This window comes from Pygocentrus nattereri, chromosome 11 (assembly GCF_015220715.1).
Source record: "Pygocentrus nattereri isolate fPygNat1 chromosome 11, fPygNat1.pri, whole genome shotgun sequence".
NCBI lineage: Eukaryota > Metazoa > Chordata > Actinopteri > Characiformes > Serrasalmidae > Pygocentrus > Pygocentrus nattereri.
This window is the reverse complement of record NC_051221.1, coordinates 27,890,512-27,909,575: the sequence shown is the minus strand read 5'-3', so window position 1 is coordinate 27,909,575 and position 19,064 is coordinate 27,890,512. Positions and strand designations below refer to the sequence as shown.

At 40.8% G+C, this 19,064-nt stretch overlaps 1 protein-coding gene across 3 annotated transcripts; it reads right to left on the bottom strand.

Moving 5' to 3' along the window:
• Positions 1-929: 929 nt before the first annotated feature.
• Positions 930-17,035, bottom strand: si:ch211-106e7.2. 3 transcript variants are annotated; one of them, XR_005130965.1, is made up of 5 exons: positions 16,909-17,035; positions 3,800-7,551; positions 3,647-3,694; positions 2,007-3,570; positions 930-1,484 (listed from the first exon to the last, which is right to left on the bottom strand). XR_005130965.1 is itself a non-coding variant. In XM_017713688.2 (4 exons), exons 2-4 carry the CDS (start codon positions 7,473-7,475, stop codon positions 3,398-3,400), a joined length of 3,897 nt encoding a protein of 1,298 aa, XP_017569177.2. In that variant the 5' UTR covers positions 7,476-7,551; positions 16,909-17,035; the 3' UTR covers positions 930-3,397. The 3 variants fall into 3 exon arrangements, 2 of the variants coding, with proteins under 2 accessions (XP_017569177.2, XP_017569178.2); XM_017713688.2 differs by having other exon boundaries at positions 930-3,570; XM_017713689.2 differs by having other exon boundaries at positions 930-3,570; positions 3,656-3,694.
• Between the last annotated feature and the right edge of the window lie 2,029 nt (positions 17,036-19,064).

The window sequence follows — 19,064 nt, the reverse complement described above, 5'->3', positions numbered from 1 at the left end:
TTGGTAGGGGTAGAGTGATAGGGAGACAGGGCTGGTTCATTGGTAGGGGTAAGCGGATATGGAAACCAGACTGGTTTGTTAGCTCAGCCTTGCTTTCTCTCCAGACACTGCACTCAGCTAATTTTTAATAGGACTGCAATGACAGCAAATGACATTCATGCTGAAGGGTATAATTATCCCTAACACATTTACAATAGATCTAGGTAAGGAACTGTGACGATGACGGCCCAGAGAGCCGGCAGGAAGGCGGCCGAACACTCAGCGGTGACGAACCTCAGTGAGGACTCCGGGGAGAGAGCTCGAGTGTGGAGGGGGCAGAGCGAAAAGCCCGAGCTCCCCCGACGGACTCGTGTCACGGGAGGAGGAGGACGACGCTGGTGCCGACCACTGGAGACTCCAGAGGAAGGAGCGAGTCCCGAACTCGGGACCCCGGGCCCCACCCACTGTTACACAGCGAGGCCGCTACGTTCGATCCAGGCGGATGAGATGACAGCTGGGGCGGTAACGGGGAGGCGGAGCGGCTAGCTCTCTCCCTCTGGTGCTCAGCTGCCCTTAATGAGCGCCAGCTGATTCTCATCTGGCAGTGTCCACGACTTATTAGTCTATTTAGGGTTTAGCAGGTATTTCATTGTTTGTAAAGATGTCCTCTTTAGAGCTAATCTAATAAGCATGTTTGCCATGTTGTGCGCTGGTTCTAAAATGGTTCCTAAATAAGCGGCTCTTTTGAATACTGTATGTCATTTAGTTAGTGGGTAAATATTCTCAAAGTATTTTACCAAAAAATATAAAAGGTAACAAAATACTGTCTAACTTAGGCCTGTTGTGGTCTAAGCAATATTAATGTTGTTATTATTGCTGGAAACCTTTAGATGACGGTGTGGTGTAACCTGGATTTATTCTAAGTCTAAGAGAAACGCTCACACCAAGGATGCTTTAAAAAATGGAGTTTATTGGCTAAATATCAAACTACCCTTGATACATTCAATGATAGACACAAGAAAATAAAACAAAAACACTACAAAAAGGATAAACGTTAAAAGGACAACAGAGCTCACGTAAAGTGCTTCACAGTTAACTGATATGGGGCAGTGTGGTTCTTGGGGAGACGTGGGAAACAAACTTGAAAGAGTCTCTAAAGAGAATTAGTCTGGACAGGAGTAACTACATAGGGCTGAGTTAGAAGTACCTATTAAAAGTTTTCTTATTAAATAAATTGGCATCAGGGCCCTGACTGCAGATTGATAGAACCAGTTTATGTGGGAATCGGGCTGCCTTCCAGAGGGCCATCTTTAAGGTCGGCTTGATCAAAGCCTGAAGCTCACACATTGGTTTGTGTCCTCGCTGGTCGCAGATGCTGCATCAGCGTGCGGGCACACGCCTTTCCGTCAGTGAATGGTGAAGCCTTTCGCTGGTTAATCTGCTCACAGATTAGTGCCTGGCTCGTCGCGTGTGCTGAGACTTCTACTTCATTGGCCAGGTTCCGACTGCAATCAGAGTTCTGAGGCTGATGACACTGATGACACTAATTTAACTAACTACCTCTCTTTACCAGACGAGAAACATCTACCTTCATCCTCTGAGGGTGGTTTAAACTTAAGGTCTGTAGACAAACAGACAATTACAAAAACAACAAAGGTTTCAGATCTGATCTTGGAGCATTCTAGCTAATTCTGACCTGCCTCTCTGACCAAGGCCGGCCCAAACTTAGAAGTTGAGCTATTTTCTGGTTGAGAATGCTAACTCCAACACTCTAAAACACTCTAAAAGTTCCATGCCATTCCCATTGGGGTGGAGTCAGAGTGCTGATAGGTTTTCCTAACCCAACACTTAATTAGCTAGTCATTGTTTCCAACTTTGATTGGTTGTGCATAATTTTAGGAATGCCTTCCCCAGAATCACTGCCTTCTTTCAGTTAGTTTTAAACAAAGAAAAAGGAACATTCTTATATCATCAAATTGATTTAACTTTCAAAATCAAGAAATGAACATCATTTTAACCCTCTGTACCTGAACGGACCAACAGATTCGTGTCCGATCGTTGAAGAGGAACCAGAGAGCTGCTACCACCTGTCCAGTAAAATCTCTCAGTCTCAGCGAGCGCGCTCGGTGCAGGAAGACAGAACCACTGTCATAGGCAATCAAAGAGTTTATTCAGGCTTCTGCACACAGAAAGAAGGGCACTCCTTCTTTTATACAAACACGCCCTGCCCTGTTGCGTACAAACAAACAGGGTGGACCCAATAACTTGTCTAACAGTCATAGTGCTAAGCTGACAGAAACACCTGCTGACTCCCGGACCACAGGAACTGCCCAAGGGAGGGGTGCTTCTGCTCTGTGTACGATAATCTTACCCACAAAAGGGAACAAGTGGTTTTGGACAGAATGTTTTCATGATAAGAGGGACAAGTTGTTTGTGCAAACTGCCAAGGACAGAAGTTATGCTTGCTGCAAAATCAGCTTAGAGCAGAGTTAACCCTTTCAGTACCTGATACACAACTCATGTTAAAGAACACAGGTAATGCTTTTTCTATAATATCTGAATATTATCCAATGTATGAAAAAATAATAATGACAATGAAAGGAAAGGAACAAAGGAAATAAAGAAAAGAGAACCATATTCAGGATATTGATCATTGGTCCAGCTCATTGCAATTAAGTGGTTGTCTCTGTCGGTTATTTAAGTCAGACGCCATGTATTTCTAGCACTTAACAGTAAAAAGAGATACAGGCACTATTTAGGTAATACATACAACAATATTAATAAACAAGTAGTATCGCTTACAGATTATATAAATGTTGATACTCAAGCAGACACTCCCAAGTTCCTTGGATTCTTTTATAAGCACATGGTGGTGGTGTGGTATGCCTCATTCTCACCACTTGGGGGGTGTTGTGGCTCCATATCTGAACTGTCAGTAAAATCTAAAAAGGTTAATTTTGTTATAGATTCTCATAACAACCTCGTTCTTGATATCTCCAGACTTCTTGAAATGAACCCCACTGAATGGTGGCAATTCTGTATTGGTGCAGTCTATAAAACTTTCACAAGTTTAGTTAAAAGCTTGGTGAAATCTGCCTCTGGATTCCAGGCCAGAATATATTGAGCAAAGGTCTGAACTTTGAAAAATCCTGAGATTCAAAGTTCAGGAATGTGGGGGAGTCCTCCTAAACAGACGTGATTCTGGGTCACCCAGATGTTTGTGTTGCTGTCTGATCTAGCAACCTTTCATGAACCCTCCATTCTTCTGTTTGGAGGAGCCTGCTTCACCCACTCCTTTAGAGAACAGTCCTGCAATGCAGTTTTACAACTCTTGTATAAATTAATTAATTTAGACTGTAGAGGGAATCAAATATACATACTGCATCCAGAATTATTACAAAATATTTTTATTGATGTCTCAACTAATGTCTAGCCCATTATGTTTCCTTGAAGTAGTGTTTGGAAGCAATCTCTGCTTCTTTTCGTCATATCTTCTCTTAAATTCTTGAAATGTGCAGAGTGACACGGAGACATCTGAGGCAAGTGTAGACTTGAGATGTCCTTTCCTCCTGGGGCTGACACACCAAGCCCCTAACAATGTAACAGGAAAAAATGAGATGTCAATACAAATTAGGGGGTCAAACGTCATGAAAAAAAAAAAATTTACCTGGATTACCCAATGTCTTCTTCAGATTTCGAGGCTTAACATTCAGGCCTGGCAAAAAAGGTGGAGAAAAATAAATAGAAAAAAGAAATCATACAGTAAAAAGAAATAAATAAAATCAATCAATTAGAAAGCAAAAACATATGCAGTACTTACCACACTTTGTGCTTGCAGACTGATCAGCTTCCATCCTGGTGTTCCCATTTGTAAAGTTGAAAGATTCTGGGAGAACTTTAAAATCCAGTTTTAAATCCCTGTGTGACTCCTGTTCGCTTTTGCTAGAAGCGTGGGGCAACTCATGTGATGACTGAATTGATTTTCCATTTGCTTTCTGTCTGGTGTTAGGATTAATTGATGCCAAGGTCAGCTTGCGTTTTTGCTTCTTTGTTTTATCCTTTTTAGTTGAGCGGCTTTTATCCTTTGATTGACTACCTGCATTTTTGTGTCGGTTAGCTTTGTGTACAGTTTTCTCTCTCACTGATTTCAAATCATGCGTTTGCTTGTCACCTTGATGTGACAGTAAGGTCCTCATTGCATCAGATGCTCTTGAATATGCACCCGTTTTAATCCTTGAGGTACTTTCAGCATCACTTTTTGATTCAGTTCTTCTTGCACTATTCAGCTTCTTTAATCTGTTGTCGATAAACATCTTCATGGGGACATGGCTGCTCCTCCAAGATTTCAAAATGCGTTGTTTAACAGTCTGGCTCTTATTGCTATTTGCATAATTGTTCAAACACGGGCTCACTCTTACGTTAATAGTGGCTGGAGGGAAATGTTCATCAGAAAATCTTTTTACACAACTGTTTGTCATTGGAGACCTGTCGTGTCTCAACTCAGATGATCCATATAATGCCAGATTTACTATCTTAGTCTCCTTCTGAAATTCAGTAGTTGTGGTCTCTTTACCATTTTCATCACTCTGAAGATTAGCATTGTCTGTAAATGTTAAAGGTAAGGCCAAGCCCTTCTGCAATGCATCACTGCCAAGATCAGAAATCAAACTAGCCTTGGATGAAATCTGACCACGAGGTGAGTGGCAGGTCCTTTTCTTCTGATAAGCATTATATCTGCAATGTTTTTCCTTCTTCTTAAAAGCATCTGGCCCAGATTCTTTAAGTGGCTTATCTGTCAACTGCTCCGATATTTGCTTTGCAATTTTAAGGACATCCTCATAATCAGTGATGACATCCACAATCTCATCCATACTGGCATCACCTAGAATGGGTGACATTGGCACATTTTTTCCAGTCAGGCTTGTCTCCTTTATCACATTTCCAAAACTCAACTCTTTTTTCTCACACATGCAAACTAAGTCAGTTGTATATCCTAAAACCTGGAACCATTTAGGAAAACAACAGTACTTCTGCAATTCCCCTGTGGCGTTGTTCTCAGCTGGACTTATTTTAGCATCCATGTGCTCTTCATCCTCAGACATCTGGTCACATAACTTTACAATGACTTGATCATTGTTTTCAGTTGTGGTTTGTACAGAATCATCTTTTTGTACACTCTCTGCTTCCTCATATGACTCACAAGCAGCAATTCTTTTAGCCATTTCAGAGGAGAGAACCTTTATTTTAATAAAAGCAAAAGGATCTGAAGAGTCTGAGGAGTTACCACAGTCATCTAATTGAGGAGTCTTGTCTGCTGCAGGGTGCTGGAGCCGATCTTCTGGCTTCACATGTACAGACTCATCACTCACAGCTGGTGATTGCTTATTCAAGGACTCTAGCAAAGGTACCTCGTTTCTTGGACTATGATTTTCTTCTTCTAGTTTGGATGGTTCCCCTATTGCATCATAGCTCACTGTTACCATTTCACAGTAATCAGCAGTCTCTACTGATGACTTACTTAGAAAAGGCTCTTTTCGTCCTACTGTCTCTCTGAGCGAACCAGTCCATTTAGTTTTAAGATCTGTCCTCACTGGATTGTTATTATCTATTAAGGTACCATGTCCAACATTTTTGCTGTTTTTTTCATGCACAGTTAGTAATGCCTTTCCATTTTCATCTACTTGCATGTTTTTCTGCTGCTCCACTACTTCAACACCTACTTCTGGTGCACTATGAAAAGTCATTAAGGATGACGAATAACCATATTCCTCGTCATCAACTTTCTCATTAAGATTCGAAAAGGATGACTGGATCTCCTCAGGTGGTGCAGAGTCATGTTTTAAGATGTGAAAGTGCTCTGTAAGTTGGTCAAATTTCTCTTTTGGAATTTCCTGTAGTATTACAGCATCTTTGGTTCCACAATGAAGTTTGACTTCTTTCATGATGGTATAAATGTCTGATCTTACAGCCTCACAGAGATTTCGATAATCTCCACCCCAATACAAGTTTATAATAGTAGTTAAACATTCTTTGAGAGGAATCTCTTTCTGAGACTTTTTCTGCCTCTGTTCTGAATTAATGACCAATGCCTGTAATTTCTGAAGAGACCACTTGGTTACAGGTACAGAAGACCACCTATTAGTTGACTCTGGGTTCATTCTTGTTTCTGTGCCATCATAACTTTTGTTTATTGCTGTATCAACAGCAATGCTTTGGTCCTTTACGTGGGATGAGTGCACTGACTCCTTTCTCTCTGCACGAATGCTACCAAGAGGCATGGAGTTCAAACTTCCACTTTGGTTAGAAAGTTCCTCAGGAACTTCTCGTTCTGAACATTGAGAAACCTCAGTCATTACTGATTCTGATGGCATTTCCTGAGATGTATGCATTTGTGCCTCATTATTACACAAAGACTCTGAACAATTTTCATTTACCTTTGATTGTAACGGAGATGAAAGACAACTATGATGTGACTGCTCATCTGGTACAGTTCTTGTTCCATGGCCTCCTTCATTTCCTTTGGTTGAGTCTTGTGAAAATTCAGCACCTGCTATTACATGCTGAGCTAGAGGTGCAACAACAGCAACAGCTTTCTGAGGAACATGCTTGTGATGATGATGATGATGATGATGATTAGGCAATACAGCACTCCGTTGATGAGCCTGCGCAGATATGGAACGAGCATAAAAACTGCTCTTGCCAGACTGTCCATTAAAGTGTCTTATGCTATTATCCAATGTCCTTGTGTATGAGTTATCTGGTTTGACCAGATCATCTGCTGAAACAACATTTTCAGCAACAAATCCAAATCCAGTATTACCCTCACTCACCGTAACAAGAAACTGCTTAGTTTTTTTGTGAGAAACTGATTTATGTATCCTGCTGACATTCTCAAACTTTGACTGAATGGTCAGGGCTGGCTGGAAAGGCAATTTAAAGACTTCAGGGTGGTTTTTGCTACATTCAGAACCAAGTTCAGCTTGATATGAAACACTGAGTCCAAAGTCAGGATGATCTGTGGCCTTTCTCTGTTGGATACAGTCCTTAGGCAAGGTTCTACTAGTATTTTCTTGATGAGGCCAGCTGTGCATATTGTTGAGGCTCTCACTGTTCATAACATTCACATGTGCTTTATTTCCAGAGGATGGTGCTGGATAACCACCATGGTTTAGAGGTCTCTGAATTAAGTGGTCCCAGTGAAAAGTACTAGAGTGCCTTTTTCCTAAAGGGGACACCCATTCTGAATTATTATAATATTCCCCTGCTTTCATTAAAGTAGGCCTGGAAAGGTGTTGGGGTTGTGCCTGTGTCAACATCTGGTCACTCATGGCTTTCAGGCTTGGTGATGGTCTTGTCTCATAACTTCCAGGCATTGTATGTTCTTCATATGAACTGCTTTGTTTGTCCTTCAGCATGGTTTCAAGTATTTCTCTCATGTGGTCAGTGGTACAGTTTAGATGATCAGAAGTGCAGTCTTCAGATTCAGACCTTGCCATTGTTTGTGTGACCACGAACAGAATTTTCGTTTGGTAGATGTTATCTTCTTAGCCGAAGGATGAATGCTGAAACAAGCTGGGGGGGGGGGGTGACAACATTAGAATTATTACGCAAAAGATAACTCAAAATTGCTGAATCTAATAAGTCTTACCACCAAGTATTAAATAATGCTCATTGAAAGGATACAATACTTGACTTGGTCATGGAAAGCTTGTTACATACAGCTTGTTTAATAAATAAAAGGAACTTCTTAAATCAAGCATCAAATGCAATTCATCTCTAAAAAATGTAAATTCATACCTGAAACACTGGGATCATTTTTCAAAATGGAATGTCACACCAGTTTCATATCATCATATTACCAATGTTCTGTCTCTGTGGTGAGACTGGTATATCACTTCTGCTGTGTTGCTGTGTTTGATGCGCTTATAAATGTTTCATTTTTTATTACATGGAGCTTACAAGACACTCTGAAAAGCTCTTGTACAATGGCATGATACACTGCATGCCAGGTTTTTTTTTTGACTGCACCATCATAATGACACATGCCATGATAATCCTGTGGTGGCTGCATTTTTCAGGATCAGGCACTGCAGTTGTCCTCAACAGGCTGTGCAAGTTAAGAGAAGGATTGATGATGATGATCATGATGATTTAATCCTCACGGGCTAGATCCCATACTTCAAACAGAAGGGCTGTGGGCCAGATCAGGCCCACGGCACAATCCTATCTGGCCCACGAAAACCACAGTTCTACCACACCAGTGTGTTCCATCAAACACAGAGGTGTTTCAGCTGCAGTCCAACTACTATGAACACCTAGCTAGCAAGACAGGTGGGAACGTTACTTCCAAAAAGGAAAAACCTGTCTGTCTTACGAAAGAATACAACATTACAAACAAGATTTTTTTGAGCAACACAATGAAAACTGACTTTATCTTGGCCTTCTATGGAATGCCACACTGCTAAAGGATCAAAGATGGCTGTGTTACGTGGCTTTGTTGTGACAAACAGCCCACGGATTTGTCAAGAATTTCAATGGCCATTTTAGTTCGACACCCCTGGGCTAGAGCCTTTGCCATTAACCATGTAGACAGAAACTGTATGGAATATACCATGTAGTCTTAAAATATGTAGTGTTTATATTCACATCTAAAATTCAAATTGTTGTTCTTCAAAAAAATTTTACTTTAATTAGATCTATCCTGAAATAGCACTTACACTGTGTGATGTTAGCTGTGTATTTCTTCCTGTGGTGTAGAAGAGTGTTTATGTAGTTTGATCAAGACATTTTCAATGCTTTTGGATGTGTGCCCCTTTCATGTGTCTACTCTGAATTTGCCCCCCACTCCATCCCCAACTACATCAACCCTCATCCAAAAAAAAACAGAGAAAACTCAAGCTAAAATATAATTAATATGCTGCACATTACTCATACAAATTTTGCTTAAAAAAAAAAGTACAGCCATACCTCATTCAATGCGACAGCTGAGCCTGTTTGAGAGCACACCATAGGAATTTTTGGTTCAATATTAGACAGTCATAAATCGACCTGAGCGGTACTTGCTTTTGATGTAGGGGAGTGCCAAAAATGTTGCTTTGCATAGACATATACTTTTGCCTTCGACTCTATATCAGTGGCTGGGTTCGCCAGTTCAGGATACTTTGCCTTGACTGACAGTAAAAACTCTGGCAGCAAGGTTGAGAAAGAAAGTAAAAATAAATTAATTAATTAATTAATTTAAAAAAAAAAAAAAAAAAAAAAAAAAAAAGTGCCTTCAATGATCGGTCATTTTAAGGGTCCAGAAGAGCATCCTGCTGGTCTAACGACAACAAGCACCCTGCACTGGTGATGAGATTACGAACCCAGTTGTGCTTGATCCTGTCTTTGATGCTCAGAATGAAATGAAATTAACTGGGATGGTACAAAACAGGAAATCAATCTCCATCTCCAAGCCCTTTCTGAACGCTTCAGGAAATTATGAAGTCCTTCCACCCTCAACCTGGCCTCTCCATCATTCCAGTTCTCAGGAACCCATTGATTTGTCTGACATAAGCAAATTAGAATTTTTTTGCCCTGAAGTGATGAATTAAGGGTGTTAAGTCTAGTAAAACAGGTATGCAAGATCTGTAAGCCACTTCAAGTTGCACAAATAGGAAGATGCAAAATCAAGAAGGAAAATCTGTACTTCATCTCGTAATGAAAATATCCATTGAAGACGTTTTCCTCTGAAAAGCCATGCACAGAAGTAATGATTCATTTTCTGCCCCAATTTCTCTGCACAACAGGGCGAACAGTCTTGACTTCACTGTATGAGATGCTGTCTGTAGCACACTGCTGCAATGGCCTCTCTGAAAATCAGTGTGAGCAAAACAAACAGTAGGAGCTACATCATGAATCATTGCAATTAGTCTGTTTTTTCCATAACGGCACCTGCTCTGTCTGTGCATACAGCAACAACTAACGCAGCACAGACCCAATTCATCTAGTTTGTTAGTTTTTCAAAAATAGATCTCCTTGTGCATTTTCCGTCCAACGCACAACAAAACAGATCCTCAAGCAGTTTTCCTTCATTGCAGTAGCAAACAAAAACAAGCAGTTTGGATGCATTTGAGATGTCAAATTCCAAAGAAAATTTCTTCCCGACCTTGAGTCTATGTTAGTTAACACACTTCGTTTGCTGTCTCAGCAACACGACAGCTGGTGGTGTTAGAGAGTGAAATTTTCTCAAATGTTGCAGGCAAACGTAGCTTCATGCATATTTCTAGTAATAGCCATGGCTGCCAAACAAATGAGCATCTGCAATTGTATAGGGCCATTTTGCTTTGGCAATCAAATATGCCACTTCAAACGAGGCAGTCAGTGTTTTGGCTGATCACTGTCCATTTCTAAGCCAACAATGACTTTTTTGCAGCGAAAAAGACAACTGGCTTATCTTTCAACGTTGGATGCTTGGTATAAATTTCAGAGGTTTTAAACTGTCATTTGCCTCTAACCATGTAACACAATGTGAGTATTGTTCTTAATTTAATATAATGCATGTAAATCCATATTTTATGTACCTTATATCCTACTTTCTGCATTTGATGCAACCAGGCCTTTGGAATGAGCACCTAGCTTTCTCCATTGTGGAGCCCTCTACTTGATCTGGATGGCCCATCGGCATCTATGGAGTCTGGATGGATGGCTCACTTGTGGATTCCTTGGCTGAAACAATGCAGTCACTGTTTTTTGTCACTTGCTTCAATCTTCAGGTTAGTCCTATTTTTACATTTTGTTAGCTACCCGTCCATTTTTAAGACCGTGAGCTGGATAAACAGTAGTCACTGACCAATACGGTGCCAAAATAATTTATAGTAAATAATTGACTTAAATCAGTCAAAAGATGTCTAGAGCATTCTTTTTTCCAGCTTAAGGTTTTAATGCTAAACAGTGTTCCAGATTGCTGGTTAGTTGTGGCTGTGCTATACACAGCATGTGGGTGTTTGGCTGCTTTTAAATGGTGTAACTCATCTTCAAGAAGTGTACAAGCTGCAGATATCTGCTGATAAGAAGTTAAATAACCAAATTTAAAGCTTAAGACAAATATTGTTGACAACGTAGGCTGTATTCAATTTGAAAACTGCAATCTTTCAAATGACAATTTAAATTTTAAATAGCTTAATCTTTCAGCTCTATAACATCAGAATACAAACATTTGTAAAGACACTAGATATTAACCATGAACTGTAGGACACAGGAATGAGGCAAGACTGACTTGCTACCACAGACAAAGATTTTTCCAAGAAAAATTCAGTGAGGAAACAGGGGACCATTGAAGCATACAGTGCCCTCCACAAATACTGTCAGCCCTGGTGAACATGAGTGTTAAGAAGAAGGGTCTTCTTGGAAGGGTCTTCGTGTTCTCCCTCAGAAACCAGAGAATGAAGCGATAAACCAGCTCGGCAGAACCTGCTGAGACCCAAGTTAGAGCGCTCGGTGCAATGAGGAACAAAACACTCTCGTATAGAGACAGAGTTTATTCAACACAAGCACACAAGAGAAGGGTTAGTCCCCTCGTTTATACACACACAGCCCTTCCCATGTGCACGCAGGCAGTCAAGGGAGGGCTCAAACACATTCTAACATATGTCGTAACTTACATGTCCATACATGGAGTTGTTTCTCTCCATCTCTGGATGTGCTCCTTAGTTAGTTCAACATTAACGGACAAAACGTCCAGTACTTGCGGTATGTCAAAAGGGCAAATGAGTTGCACAATAAAAGAGGAACAATAGTTATTAACAGCCTATAAGTATGCACAAAGGGCAGACACCCGTGCACCCTCAGCAGACTTTGAGTTTATTAATACATGTTAGTCACTGGGGAAGAGACAAGCCAAAGTAGTCACTGTGTGCAGCCCCCAACTTCTGTCTCTGATGTTGCAATTCAGGTGCAGATGTCTACAAAAATAGTGGCACCCTTGAGGAACATTGGTGGTAAGCGTTAAGACTCCACAGGTATCCACGTTGCCTGGATGGCCTGATTAACAGAAAGCCCTGTAGCTGATGCCTTGTTTAACTGAGGATGCATTAGCTTACCTGCTATTACTAGACCCTAGTGAAAGATCTGATTACAGTGCGTTGGTCAGGGCACGTCAAAGATTTTTGGGCTGCATTTCTGGCCCAAGCTCCTTCAATCTGAACTGTGTAACCTCTGTAACAGGCAGGGGAACCATTAAGAGCCTTGGCTAATGATATTGAGCTTACATTCATGTCACCTACAGCTAACGTCCCCGAAGAGCTCTGGAGAAGGACGCGCAGGGGATGGAGAGGTGGAACAGAACAGCGCACGGGGAAGGTGAGGGTGAGACAACGGAGGCTTATGGAGAAGAGAACATGGACGTGAGATTGCTGGCTAATAAAATGGATGGGCTAACAGTATTAGCCAGGAGTCAGAGGGAGCACTGGGAGTATAGTTTAATGTGCTTTTCGGAGACATGGCTACACCAGGACATTCTGGATGACAACGTTTCCATCAATGGCTTTCAGACTATTTGGCCCAACCGGGGCTGCACAGAGAGGGGTAAGCGTAAAGGAGGAGGGCTTGCTGTGAAAGTTAACCGTTGGTGTAACCCTGGTCACATTACCATCAAGGAACGTGCCTGTTGCCTGGACATTGAGCTGTTGGCTGTTGGGCTCAGGACATGTTATTTACAGAAGGAGTTCTCCCACATTATTATCTTGGCTGTTTACGCCCCCCACTCGACATCGGCGTGTGACGCCATTTATTCAACCATAGCACGTCTACAAACTCAACACCCGAGTGCCTTTATCGCCATATCAGGCGACTAACCATATCGCTATGGCCAAGGCACTACCAAACTTCGCTCAGTATGTGGTCTGTCACACCAGAGAGGAAAGAACACTGGACCTGCTATATGCTAACGTTAAGGATGCATACAGTTGCTCCCCCCTCTCGGTTGGTCAGACCACAACTTGGTGAACCAAGTCCTTGGTATGTGATGAAGAGTCAGCCTGTGACCATGCGGACAGTGAATAGATAGTCTGAGTAGACTTATGAGGCACTGCAGGATTGCCTTGAGGCTACTGATTGCATCACAGACTACATTAACTTCTGTGTGGACTCCACTGTCCCAACCAGGACTATTAAATGTTACCCAAAAAACAAGATGTGCGTAACAAAGGACATTAAAGCTCTCTTTAACAACAAGAACAGCGCCTTCAGAGCTGGAGACAGGGAGGAGGTGAGAACAATCCAGAGGGAACTGAAGACAACTATCAGGAAGGCTAAGAACAAATATAGGAGGAAGGTGGAGTGGAACTCCAGCAGAACAACATGAGGGAGGTTTGGAATAGAATGAGGACCATCACCAGCTTCAGGTCCAGCAACAACAGAGGAGCAGAGTGCAGCATGGACAGGACCAACAAGCTAAATCTGTTCTTTAACAGATTTGACTCTACAGGCTCGGTCCTCCCTCGTCCTGCCTCCTCTGCTGCTGGTCCTCAGTAGCCACCCCCCCACCCCCCCCAAATACTCAATACCAAACTGTACTGTTCATATGTGTACGAATAATGTGTGTAATAACTCAGAGGTGCAATAATTTGAACAGTTTTATACAAGATGTTTCATATTTACCATCACGGTCACTGCCACTTTACTATATTCATAAGAATTTAAATGTGTACATATTTCAAATTTGTCTTAGTTTTAAGTTAAATTAAAGTGTTAATTCTTTTACATAAATGGTTGCAACTGTAATTGCAATTTCCCTCTAGGATCAATAAAGTATTCTGATTCTGTACAGAGAGAGGTAGCCCAAGACCAGGCATGGTAACCAAACAAGCTGCATGTCCACACAGAATTGGCCCATATGCACACACAACTTGCCAGAGGCCTGAAATTGGCACTAGAGAGATAAATGGCGTCAGCAGCTTCATGGTGCAGTCAGAGCTGTAGAGGAGTCAGGTGTGTCACTGAAGCCCGCATGGGCAGAGAAGATGACTGAACTGATTCAAAGATTGGTCATACCCACAGCCACACAGACAGAGGTACAAGGCCTAAAAGCAAGGAATGCTACAATATTAACATAAAACCTATATTTAAACTACAATGATTGAAAGATTAAACCTAACCCTCTCATCATGAAATATACTTCTCAAATCATTATGGGCCATAAGTATTGGTACCCTTAGAAATTATTAAAATCTAACTGAAGTACATTTACATTAATATTTTGTGTTTTAAAGCTCTGAGTGATTAGGATCACTTAAATGCTCAGCCATTACGGTTTCACCGGGGTATGAATACAGTGGAGTCAAGGACCAACAAACTCAGGCGCTGACAGCTTGCCAGACATTATTGGAACCTTCACTGGGGTCATGTTCTGTGGTCAGACAGAGCAAAAATAGAGCTTTTTGGCATCAAATCCAGATGTAGAGCTGGTATAGACACAAAGACAGCCAAAAAATGACCAAATCTCCCCTGTGAGGTATGGTGGTGGAACAGTGGTGTTGTGCAGCTTTTTCTCTTCCAAAAAAAGAAGGCCATTCTTTTCTTCCAAAGGCCCTGGACAACTTGTTCAGATACATGGCATCATGATCTCAATCAAGAGTGAGGAGATATTAAACCAAAACCTGACTGCCTCAATCAGGAAGCTTAAACTGGGCTGTGGGTGAATCTTTCAGCAGGACAAATATCCAATTGCCTGTGCCCGTGTTCATACATAGCTGGGAGACGAGCTCTCATATTGAGGTCTGAACATACCATGAACATACAGAACAGAGTGGCATGCAAGTGGCCTTAGCTCACTTCTGCACAAAAATTGGACTGGAAACATGGTATCTTGTCAGATTTATCTCATTTCTATCTGTATGTGAATGATGTTAGCAGTCATGTTCATTGTAGAACTCAGGAAGCCTTCAATGAGGACTACACAAAAGCTGTGGTTCAAGCTGGAGGAGGCTCTGTGCTATTCTGGGGTGTTTTACTTACCTCTGGTCCTCTGATTGAGGTGACAGTAACTTTGAAGAAGTTTCCTTGTATCTGGTACTGCCTAACAGCATCAAACCCTTAGACAACCACCTACACAAATTACCTACACAAACCAGCCCTCTTGTGCTCAAGGTTCAAAAGTTCACTTAAGGGCTTCTGCTTACAGAGTTTATAGTAACTTTCCATTCTTATTGTTAGAGAAAAAAAAAAAAAATTCAGTATTATATTCTATGCTCATGACTGTGTAAACATGTACATGTGGCAGACAAGTGCTATTTTTAAGCAGTACATTGAGACATAGGGTACTGGTGTATGCATTTACAAAAGCAGAAGATATACTCTGGCTTAGCATGATAAAACAGGATGAGTCAGATAAGAATAACAAACTATGTGCAGTTTCACTGCTGGGGTGAACATATAAAAAAAGGACACAACCAAAAGTGCTCTGAGCATTTGCATCTAGACTATGTCCTGTATGTAGTTTGCTCCCTTGCTGCAAGAATAAAAACTTCAAAAGACAACCAGTGATCCCAGGCTGATTATTTAAGAAGAATTTTCCTCACACTTATGTACATCCCTTATTGGTAAGAGAAAATGTTACATAAACTATGCGTACAGGACGGAGAACTACATGCAAGTAAAAACACAGTACCCAAAGAAAACATTTTTTTTAATTCAGCACTGTTATACCATTATCAGTGTAACATAAAAACTTACAAGACACACGTCAGTGTCACTGGTGTTGTTTATCAAATAGCGTTGATGTGAAGATGATGAAGGAATCTCCGCTGACACTGTCTTACTTGTATATTAAAAGGTTTATTACAAAGAAGCCCAGCATCAAATCAAGCACCATGTTTTGCTCGAGAGAGGGTTCTAAGCCAATATGAATCTCCTCTGAAAAACAACTGTAACTACCTGCTTTATATAGGTTGGTTGTTTTTGTGACCTTCGGAACTTCCGATACCACGCTGGTCATTTTGAATAGCACATAAAATAGTGATATTTTATACCATACCACCACCATACCATCCACTCTACGATACGGTGATGAGACACAAGAGCTCATTCAGCTCGAGACTCACTCTACCAAAATGCACCACAGAGCGCCACAGGAGGTCATTCTTACCTGTGGCCATCAAACTCTATAACTCCTCCCTCAGTGTGTGATTCACAAACTCAATACGAAACTGTTCATATGTGCAATAATAACAATTGTGTGTGCAATAACTAAGAGGGACACTAACTTAATTTAATAATTGTAACTGCTATATACCTGATGTTTCATATTACTATCACAATCACCGCCACCTTACTATATTCTTAAGTACTTAAATATGGTGTACATACTGCAAATTCCCTATATTGTCTTAAATGATTAGTAAAGTATTTATTTTTACATAAATGGCTGCAACTGTAACAACTGCAATTTCCCCCTGGGATCAATAAAGGAATCTGAATATTTACAGTGCAGACACAATGACGTCTGTTTCTTATTACAACAATGGTGAACAACTCACTCTAAATGTCTCTAGAAAGGCACGTTTAACACCAAACTACTCTAAATGACTTAGTTTAAATCTAAACCATTGAATGAATGTCATTTTACAAAATCAGTGGAGCTCCTCTTTAAATGAACTGCAAGAAAAGAAGTCATTTGATTTACGTACAAATAACGTGAGGGCTCACAGCAAAGCACACGTTATTAATACACAGAATGTGTTTGTTTGCGTAGGTGTGTCTCAGAAAGAGACAAAGGCAACTATAACGAGTCCAATATCATCAGAACCAGTTCACCGGCTTTTCTCTGAGGCTGCACTTCTGTGGGCTAAACCGAGCTGCTCCAGCTATCGAGCTACTGATTTAGTAACTGCTCAAAGCAGCTTTCCGCTGCTGAACACTACACGACATTTGAGCGACGTGTGTAACTCACAGTACCTCGAGTAAGGACTGGGTTCTCTCGGTAATCCTTATCGCGCGCTGTGGTCTTCTGTTCAGCGGGGAAACTCATCGCGACCCCAAAACCGAATGAGGAAGAACACGCGGATGTTTTTAACAGAAAGAGGGACAGATTTATCCGGAGCAGCGCGTAGACCCCGCCCACTCCCTCAGAGTGGGTCCCCTCTGTTCTGCCCGTCTGGAAAACCAGTTATTTAACCCCTTATGATTGCATGATTGACACCAAAAGAGGCAGAAAACTTGAATAATGTATTAACCCTCCTATCGTCCTCAAATATAATAACAAATTTGGTCCTTGGGGTCAATCTGACCCCAGGGACATTTACCTCCAGAAAATGATTTACAGAATATTGTTGACCACGTTTGTGTGACAGGCACTTTGTTTATTTGTTGAATTCATAAATAACCCCATGGAAATCAGTGAGTTGACCTGTCCTCTAGCGCCACCATCAGGTCAAACCTTTAAATTAGAATGAATTTATCTTGAATTTTTCATACAAATCTTCTCAAATTTACTTCTCAACATTAATGACCACAAGTCTTGTTTTGGTGATGGTGGATAGGACCTTTACTGTAGCGCCACCATCAGAAAAACTTTCAGGTTGAGAGCACATTCATGACTCTCACAGAATAACCATGTTGATTGATGTTGGTGACTCCCCCTTTCCTCTCATAAACATATTTATTTACTTATTTTTTTATTTACATATTTTTATTTACTATTTTTTGTAATATATTTGTGTCTAGTTACTTTAAAATCTCGCTCACTCCTCCTCATTTGTTATCCGGGCTTGGGACCAGCAGTGGCAGAGTTATAGTTTTTTTTTTTGAGGGGGGGGCATTTGTGAGACAGAAAATGGATAATGAGAACATGTCAGATACTAGTGAAAACATATATCATATATCAGTGGTGAACCCTGGGCATCTTTCACCACCTGATTACCATTATTTTCCAGTCAATGAGTTTTTTAAAATCTCTGGCCTCAGCTCAAAGTTACACTGACTCCATTCATTTCTACCACTGTTTATGGGCCTTTACATATTTTCTTAAAATCATTATGTTGATTCACATATTTTAAACGATATTCATGAGTCTTGAGCATTTTTTACTGTATGAAATGTTTCTAGTGATGGTACATTAGATTAAAGTATTTAGGGATTTACTCTATCATACACCACTGAAATAGAGTAAAATGAGGTGAGGGGGTGTTTAAGAGCATAAACAATTTGAGCAGGCATGAAAAGTAATAGGAACTAAACTTAAACAGAAGCATTCCATACATTTCTGTATGCAGTCTCTGTGGGCCCACTTTTCAAATTTAAACCAGAAACCAAAGCAAACCTTTAAGTCCAGGCCTCTTGACCACCACCACTGCAGGCCCTGAGTAGTCAGTTCCATGATTACACCCAGCTGTAACACCTTCAGTGAGTGGAAACAGATGGTACAGATGGCATAGATGGTGGGTGAGAGAGGGCGATTTTAAGATAATTGAAATAGGTAAATCGAATGTCCTGGGGTTTGGCCTTATGATTTTTGAAAAAAGATTATATATTTTCTTTATAAATGATGGTCTAAATGTCTGTAATTGGTGTAGCTGGTGAAAAATAATGGTTAAGATGGCATCGGTGTTCAAAGACCTGGAACAAAGCCAAACAGAAAGAACAAGGAGATTGTTGCTGATATAATGGAAGCAAACAAGCAGAATATGCCTGTAACTAATAAATAATGGAAGTCAGCCTTTATTGAAGAACTACATGCCAAAGATTTTTCTCTGATTGGGTTTTCCTATTTAATTGTGTATTAAACTGTGCAGAATTATGTTCTTTGTGGAGGATGTATTAATGTGTTTATACTTAATAAATCAACAAAATGTAATTTGACCAGGGGTGCCCAAACGTTTGCTTAAGACTTTATAATCATAATTTCTTATCTCTACTAATGCAGTTTTCTACACTACTCTAACATTCATTCATTCGTCATCTTAAACCTCTTGATCCAGCTAGGGTTGAGGTAGCTTTAGGGAAAGCAGAGAATTCCAGACGACCCTGTCCCCCACAACATTGCCCAGCTCATTCTGGAAGATTCCAAGCTGCTCCCAGACCAAACTGGACATATCATCCCTTCAACAGGTGAG